At 37.6% G+C, this 9162-nt stretch overlaps 1 protein-coding gene across 1 annotated transcript; it reads left to right on the top strand.

Annotated features, from left to right (window-relative positions):
* The first annotated feature begins 417 nt into the window (after window positions 1-417).
* LOC104601066 (glycerol-3-phosphate acyltransferase 5-like) lies at window positions 418-2309 on the top strand. Its single transcript, XM_010264256.3, has 2 exons — window positions 418-1106; window positions 1216-2309. Exons 1-2 carry the CDS (start codon window positions 528-530, stop codon window positions 2125-2127), a joined length of 1491 nt encoding a protein of 496 aa, XP_010262558.1. The 5' UTR covers window positions 418-527; the 3' UTR covers window positions 2128-2309.
* Window positions 2310-9162: the final 6853 nt, after the last annotated feature.

Below are 9162 nucleotides of genomic sequence, written 5' to 3'. Positions count from 1 at the left end.
CGGATCGCCAACAGTCTGTGCATGACCACATATATCGCGCATGAGTTCATCCAATCCTTTACCATATAAATGTATATAAATCCAAATATATACGGCTCGCGTTAGCTGGGTAAGTAACCTACGAGGCTACGACTACGAGCAAGAGGTAGAACGGCTTGACCTTTCTTTTAGGTGGGCGAGTCGATCGGAAGCGCAATCCGCAATCGCAAGGTGGTTGGAGTTAAGTAAGCCCGTCTTTGGATGTTGCGTGGCGTCTGATTCTTCTTCCATTTCATTTGGCGGGTTTACCTTTGCCCAAGGAAAAAGAAGAGGAAGAGGGATTAGTTGAACTAATGAACTGCCCAAAAATTCTTTCCCAGTTGAGGACTGCTCAAGCGAAACCATCTTTTCATATATAGCTTAAATCATTGTTAAATTATCGATTCTAGCTAGCTAGTTAGAGAAATTAATTTAGAACGTAGGACACATATATAATCTCCAAATTAAAGCAATACCTCAACTCAACTCAAGGTCCTTAATTAACATATATGGAAGGGAGCAGGAGCACCACCCCAATGGAGAGATCTGTCGTGTCGGAGTTGGAAGGCACGCTTCTTAAAGATGCTGATCCCTTCTCCTACTTCATGTTAGTAGCGTTCGAGGCCTCGGGCTTGATTCGATTCACCCTTTTGCTGATGGTATGGCCGGCGATTTTCTTGCTAGACATGCTTGGGATGGGAGACGCAGCTCTAAAGCTGACCATTTTTGTGGCCGTTGCCGGAGTCCCTGCATCTGAGATCGAATCTGTTTCACGTGCGGTGTTACCAAAGTTTTACATGGATGATCTGGATATGGAAGCCTGGAAGCTCTTCAGCTCCTACGAAAATCGGATTGTGGTGACTAAGGGTCCAAGAGTTATGGCGGAGAGGTTCGTGAAAGAGCATCTACGTGGCAATGAAGTGGTCGGAAGCGAGCTCGAGGTGAACAGGTTTGGCTTTGCCACTGGTTTTGTTAGAAACGACATTCCTTCAATCACCAATCGTGTCAAGGTCTTGTTCAATGATGAACAACCCATAGTTGCTTTAGGTCGATTCACATATGCTCCACCCTTGCTTTCTTTCTGTAAGGTGATTAAAACTAATTTCTGGAATAGATCTTTCATAGATTAATGGGTTAAGAATATGTAAACTAGTGTGCACACTTTAACGCTAACAAAGATACGTAAACTGCGTGCAGGAAAATCACCTCCCACCATTTGTTGTCACCAACCAATGCCAGGACGAACGTCCGGTCCCGGTCGTCTTCCACGACGGCCGGCTAATCAAGCGTCCGACACCGTCGATGGCCCTTCTCATCCTCCTGTGGCTACCATTTGGAATCGTGCTTGCCTTCATACGTATAGCAATTGGGCTGGTGCTACCCCTGTGGGTCGTTCCTTACATTGCTCGACCACTTGGAGGGGGCCTCATCATAAGAGGCACACCACCTCTTCCGGCTTCAAGGTCCAACGGCGGAGTTCTCTTTGTCTGCACGCATCGCACCCTGATGGACCCTGTTGTCCTGTCCACCGCACTTGGACGCAAGGTGACTGCAGTTACATACTCCCTTTCCCGGTTATCGGAGATCCTCTCACCGATACCAACTGTTCGTTTAACAAGAATCCGGGAGGTAGACGCCGAGAAGATTAGACGAGAGCTTGCCAAAGGGGACCTTGTAATGTGTCCCGAGGGTACAACTTGCCGAGAACCCTTTCTCTTGAGATTCAGTTCACTCTTTGCTGAGTTGACAGACCAGATAGTTCCGGTAGCCATGAACCATAGGGTTGGGCTCTTTCATGCAACAACGGCCAGGGGTTGGAAGGGTTTCGACCCCATCTTCTTTTTCATGAACCCTCGTCCGATTTATGAAGTACAATTCTTGAACCAGTTACCAGTGGAATTGACATGCTCGGCCGGTAGGAGCTCGTATGACGTGGCAAATTATGTACAAAGGATCTTAGCTAATAAGCTTGGGTTCGAGTGCACCAACTTGACGAGGAAGGACAAGTACACGCTGTTGGCAGGGAACGATGGCACGGTATCTAACACAACCTTGGTAGAGCGTGTGAAGAAGGTGGTGAGCAGGTTTAACCCATTCTTACACCATTGAATTAATTAAGATTCTGTTATTAATTAATAAACAACCAAAATGTTCTTGGGCTTCTGCATGTTCGTTACTTGATGATCTGGGAGACTGGGACTAGTATTGTATTCTTTGCTTCTTTTTGATTTGTATTTTTTTTTTTTGAACAATTAAATATATATCTTGTAGGAGAATGATTAGAATGTTGAATCGGTATTAATTTCGGTTATCCTTTAGTCATTGCTAATTGCTAATTAATATGAGAGAATAATCTATCACACAATTAATGAAGAAGGTGGTGAGGTGAGCCTATTTGCCACTACTACTTTTCAACTTTCACTGACTGTTGAGTGTTGATTCTATTAACTCACTACAAGTATCAACTATATATCTAAAATGGATTGGCAAATAGCAATATAGCATTGTCCAATGCCAATCCATTAGTTGTGTAAATAAGGATTGCTCTGCGCTATACAAATATGAAGATGAGACTGTTGCTATTTCATGTGAAGGACATGAGATGGAGCGGCTCAACCCTGTTCGTATCCTAGCTGTAATCCCCTCCCAATACATAAATAGGTTGGGCATGGACACTCCATGGGACCCGTAAAAAGAACTGGACTTCATATGTTTTAACATTTAGACGTAGTGGATATGGGTTTTGCTGGATGTATTCAAGACCCGACCCGTTGTGCAGTCCACCCCTTTGCTGTCTTATTCAGAGGTGTCACATACATTACTCCTGTCATCAAGATTGGGTTTAGGCAACCGGCCCGTGAAGAACGGGGCAGAGAGTCAGCCCAATGTGCGACAGGTCTAGCTTGCCTATACCAGAGTCGTCATACCCAAATTATGTACGTAGCGGTATACGCTTCTAGAATTGGTCAGTTCGTCCACCTTTGGTGCACCAAGAGAGGATGGCGATCCACGGTCTCCCTCATCTCAACAAAAGCTGGTTTGACTATCACCAAAGAATCACTGAACCGGCCCACCTAACTTCAATAGAAAGCCCTCTTTTTTGTTGGACAACAAAATTGAACTTTCTAGATTTCTCACCAAACATTGCTAATATGCTGTAACCTGTAGGAGTGGAGCCCATCATGCAAAGCCAAAAAGCCACCACTGGAAAGCTCTCCCAAATGGGCACCCCGAAACATGTGTCTTAATAAGGGGCACCACCCCAGAGACAGGAGAATATCGCCATATTGGTCCGAGCCTTGTAGACCTGTGAAATAGCATGAGGCCCATACGCTACACTGCATCTTATGTTCAAACAGAAGTTCAATTGGGTTGGGTTGATTTTTCTTTTTTGGCTAACCAGTAGGTTGGGTTGATTACATTGTTAATTTGATCACCACCCGACCCACTTACATTTGAGGCTTTGCTTTTGATAAGCTCTGAAAATGTAATTTATATATGCAGTCCTCTCGTTAACACGGTCTTCAATAATATAATTTATATAGATTTCTCTCTCTACTTATTTGTAAACAAAAAGTTTTGTTCTTAATTTATAACAAAGGTTTTGCCGATTAGAATTTAAATATATGATATCATAACGAACTCCCCTAAATTTTGTACTGCAAAAGTCCCTCTCTGAGTACTTCCAGAAGGTAGGTCATGCGTGACTCTCCATGCACCTTGCGTGTGGAGGGCGCAATTAATGTCACATAAAAATATAAATATGATTTTCAACCTATAATATACTTATTTTATTGACACTATATTAAAAGACTAATTAATCAAATAAAACAAACATTTTCACAATTAAGAAAATTAGGGAACATTCTTTTTTTGGATTTGGAGAGGGGAAAAAGTTGGTCAATGGGATTTTGTTTCCTATTGATCAAGAATCCCATGTTCTTTTTTTAGCTATATGTGGGGATCAGGGAAAGTTTATTTTCCTGGGTAAGTGATATGTAGGAAAGTGATACCCATCTCCTAGGTGGGTAAATAACTTTCCCACATAGGGAGAAAGTTGCTAACACTTGAATTCCATGTTCTTTTTTTAACTATATGTGGGGATCAGGGAAAATTTATTTTCTTGGGTATCACTTACCCAGTAAAGTGATAAAGTGATACCCATCTCCTAGGTGGGTAAATAACTTTCCCACATAGGGGAAAGTTGCCAATACTTGAATCTTATGTTTTTTTTTTTAGCTATATGTGGGGATCAGGGAAAGTTTATTTTCCTGGGTATCACTTACCCAGGAAAGTGATACACATCTCCTAGGTGAATAAATAATTTTCCCACATAGGGGGAAAGTTGTCAACACTTAAATGGACAAAAATGCCTCTTTTAATAATAGATTTCTATGGCTAAAATGGTCATTGCCTTATTTACCTGAAAAATAAAAGACATGGATAAATGCACTTACTTGAGTAAGTGTTTCCCAAAAAAAACTTATCTAAATAATTGCATTTACCCATATAAACTTATCTAAAAAAAACTTAACTAAATAATTGCATTTACCCATATAAATAACTTACCGAAAAACGAACTAGGCCTTAAAGTTAATTGACCTGGTTGTAATTGTATTAATTTTATCAAATTAAATAAAAAATGAGCATTAATAACCTTCAGTGATTCAGACCACCAGCAGAAACCCAAACCCAAAGTGCTATCCCTTGACCAGTCTGATTTCCACAACGTTTTTGTTGTTCTTTTCTTTTTTGAAATTCCATTTATAAGCGTTCTTGGGCTGCTCTGTTAATTACGGTATTAAGTGCCAGTCATCAAAAGAATCGTTAAAATGCACAACCCAAGGCAACGCATTTTATAACCAACATAAAACAATATTATTTCCCTACCATGTTGCAATTCATCCCCTTGGCGTTTAAGCAAATAAACTGGGGGTGAAATGTAGTTTAATTAACTAGACTAATATATGAAATAAAAGTCAAGTAGGCATCCGCATCTTTCAGGAGATGATGTAATTTGGTGCTGGCCTTCTGGGTGGCACTTTAGTTTTAGTGTCAATTGACATAGTTGTAATATAATAAATAGAACAATTTCTTAGAATACTATTAAATAAAAAACACAAATGTGGCTCTACATCCGATTATATAATGACCAACTATCTTTGAGAAACCTGGTAAAAGTGTATAAAATTAATATATTAATAACAACATTGCCACATTGGAGAATTCTTCGAAATCCTTAAGGCCATCTTCTTGATTGGTTAATAGGGGTATCCATAGCTTGGTTAACCAAACAGTGGGTATACCCTTCAGCTTTTGTAATATTTTGAACCAAAACCAAACATTTGATTTTTCATTTTTTAGATTTTTATATTTATAATATATTAAAAATAAATATATGATTATTTATCTATCCATCTATTTGTCTATATATAGCAGGTTTGGTTAATCGGTTGTTTTTGATTCACTTTTCTTGGTTCAATTCGTTTTTTCGGCATTTGATGAATACCTTCGTGACTCGTAATAAAATCCTGACCTACCTTATTCCAGCTATAGGGTCATAGGGAGAACCAGTTTAAAGTAGCAGCTTGTGTAAAGGAATATCAGGTGGTTTTATTGGGTTAGATCAACTTAGATGCACATGTAGGTCAATTCCGGTTATTAGATTTCCCATGAGTCAAAAGCAACGTCAGGTGAGCTGGTTAAACCTATACTGGATAAAATTGAAGAGATTGTAGATAAGATAAAGACTAATCTCTCCAAGCTTCAATCTGAGAGTTGGCAATTGAAAAGCTATAGATTAGCTCAGCTACCTAGGCTTATCAATAAATTAAACCGCCTATAGTTGGTGTTTGTGTTGTCCGTATGTTAATAACTTGTTTAATAGATTATGGTCTCCGGCTGTAGGGTTGTGGTATTTGGTCAGTTGGTCATAGCTGATTCATAGTATTCCACAATCGTTCAATTAAGAGATGAAAAAAATCAAATAATAAATATTTTTAAAATAAGCTTGAAATAGTGACCTATTAATTTGTACTAATTTTGACCAAATTAATATATCTAAGAAACCTCCATCTAACGTGTTAATGGACCGGTTTTGGGTTGGATCCTATTCAAATTAAAATTTATTTGGACAGACCATTAATAAGATATATTGCATTGGATCAATTCAGATTTAATCGTTTATTTATTGAATTGGGTTGGACCTAGTCCATCGTAATCGATTTACATTAGACTGGGTGGGATTGAACCAATATCTGGTCCATTAAAAAAACAGGTGTCAATAGATTGGGTTTGGGTTAAAATCAATCTAAATTAAAACTAATTTGAACAAATTGGATGGTCCAGATATTAAATTAGACCAGTCCAAAATGATTTAAAATATTCATTGGATTGGATTGGACCTTGTCTATTTATAAAAATTCATATTAGACTGAATCAGATTGGACGAAATCTGGTCCAATTAACACCCCTACCTCTATCGAATAGAATCCATTTTTCGCTTCTAGTTGATGGTCCAAACGGCCCAATCGTCCAATCCAATCTGAACCTCACAACATTGGTTTCTTTATTAAATGGGAGGTTATTTGAAGCAAAACGACAGTCTTGCCAGGCATACGAAAGCAACGAGGCTCAACTGTTGTTTTCTTTTTGTCAATGGATCAACGATTGAATTGTCCAAGTCAATATGAGTTAAATTCCATACTATCATTATAACATTATAATAGAAGAATTTAAAAAAAAAAAAAAACAAATCGCCCTTAAAACAAATTAGACATGTTTGACATTTGACCATCATATCACAATCATTGACCAGGTCAATGGTTTTTCTTGATATTATGATTAGAATTGACCCAAACCAACATTATCATTGGGTCATTGGATTACTGGTTGGACCGACTTGATCAGCGATGGGTTGTGAAAAGTTTCTTTATTAGAACAGCATTGCAGCAATCCAGAATTCCAGATGGGGAGCAGTTGGGTTGTCCCCCTCGTGAGGTGGGCGTGGGACCACAAGTCAATAAAGACAAAAGGAAGAAAAAGTGTATTAGGACAATAAGGAAAATTTAAAAGACCCTTGGCTACCCAATGAATTTGAATAGTTCATTCACTACTCTCTCAAATCTAACAGTTTTCTAAGGTTGTGTTTGGTTTGAATAAAAAAGTAGGGAAATGTAGGGAAATCTTTACAAATCTTGTATAGGTTTTCCTATATTTCCTTTCCTTTCCCTACTTTTTCCTTCAAACCAAACATAACATAAGGGAAAGTATTAGAGAAAGAAAAGGGTATTGAGAAGAAGGTTTTTTGGGAAGAATAAGAAGATTTAAAGGGTTGAAACGAAAAAGACAAATCCGTTTTTTTAGTATCTCTTCTTGCTTCCTTGTTATGCTTCCACTCTTGGTGAGAAACATCTTGTTTGTTATCTATTTTGTTGATGTTTTTATTATTGGAATCCAAGAACTTCTTTGATGTTTATCATCTACCTGTGACTAGATAGAAATATATCATATTCCATTTTCATTATTGATAGTAAATTATTTGGATTTTGGTTTTATAGTTTTTACCCTTACATTAAGGAGTTTTTCACATAAATTTTGGTATCTACTAGTGTTACTTGCTTTGCGTGCAACTATTTGTTTTATTATTGCATACTTGTTATTTATTGCTAAAATCTCTTTGATTTACACAAGAAAAAATATGGGGATCATTCCCAACAGGAACTTTACTTGGCTCCTTCATGTACTTACTTCCATTAAGGCAATCATGGGTCTCATGGAGTCCTTGTAGTCACCTCACCACAGTCCCTGGCAGGGGCGGAGCCAAGTATAAAGTTGGGGGTGTTAAAACCAATAGACCTTTGTATTACCCACTAGCTAAACAAAAATATTAAGGAGTGTTCTCTAACTCCCTAATGCCCCTCCACTTAACTCCCAAATTTATAAGAAAAAAGAAATTATTTATTTATTTTTTCATAAAAACCCCATAATAGATCCAAAACCTCATACCCTATTTCTCTCCGGGTCCTATTTATTCTCTATCTCATCTTCTTGTTTTTTTTTTCAAGAACATAGACCATAGGAAAAATAAGCCAATTACGTTGAAAATTAAGTAGTATATGGGATTTGGGAGTTGCCGCAAAGCCTATAACCAACAGATATGGAAGCCCTCTCACCCTAAATATCATTTATGCATTTCTAACTTTCTATAGTAATATTGTTCATGTTGCAAATCTATATAATGTAATTGACTTAACATAATTTTTTTCATTACCATAAATAAAAAAATATCTATATAACTCGGCCCCCAAAAGAAAATCCCTATCTCCTCCATTGGTCCCTAGTATTATATTGTTACAATGACAATTCTCTCCTAAGTTAAGTTTGCAATATTAATTACATATATGTGTATGTGTGAAGCGTCTCATTGGTCCTAGCGATCATTGAGAAATTGGAACAAGTTGTGCATATAGAATTTTAGGGGGGAGCTCACTATAGAAAGGGAAAAAAAAGGGATCTAATTATGATCAAGCAAAAGTAAACTAAATTGAACAACAATTAGATGAATGGTTAAAAAGAGAAGAAATCATGTGGGCCCAAAAAGCTAGGGTTAACTAGTTAAAGTTTGGGGATAAAAATACAAGATTTTTCCATAATCAAACAATTAGAAGGAGAGCAAAAAATAGAATTTTGAAACTGAAAAATGAAAATGATGAGTGGATAGAGGGGCAAGAAAATATTCAAAAAATTATGGAAAATCACTTCCAAAAAATTTACACATCTTCTAGGCCTACAGATATAGAATTGGCTCTACAAGGCTTCCAAACAATTTTAAATAATTCTCACAGTGAAAGCCTGGAAATGGATGTCCCAGAAGAGGAGATTAAGGAAGTCTTATTCCAAATGGCTCCTAGGAAAGCCCTGGGATTGGATGGTTTCCTAAACTTATTCTTTCAAACTTTCTAGGAAACTGTGAAGGAGGATGTAGTAAAAGAGGTCTTAGCTTTTTTTGAACTCAGGAGAAATAAACAGAAATCTCAATTCAACCTTCATAGCTCTAATTCCAAAGGTCAAAAATCTGGAAGAAGCTTCTCAATTCAGACCAATCAGTCTGTGCAATACTATTTACAAAATAATTGCAAAAAT

The sequence above is a fragment of the Nelumbo nucifera genome, chromosome 2 (genome assembly GCF_055504915.1).
Source record: "Nelumbo nucifera cultivar China Antique chromosome 2, China Antique-T2T, whole genome shotgun sequence".
Taxonomy (NCBI): domain Eukaryota; kingdom Viridiplantae; phylum Streptophyta; class Magnoliopsida; order Proteales; family Nelumbonaceae; genus Nelumbo; species Nelumbo nucifera.
This window is presented reverse-complemented; position numbering and strand designations above follow the sequence as displayed.

Excerpts from the sequence above, each read along its gene's own strand:
- LOC104601066 (XM_010264256.3), top strand. The coding sequence starts at position 528 with ATGGAAGGGAGCAGGAGCACCACCCCAATGGAGAGATCTGTCGTGTCG. Across the intron at positions 1,107-1,215 it reads CCTTGCTTTCTTTCTGTAAG|GAAAATCACCTCCCACCATT; the intron begins GTGATTAAAACT and ends AACTGCGTGCAG.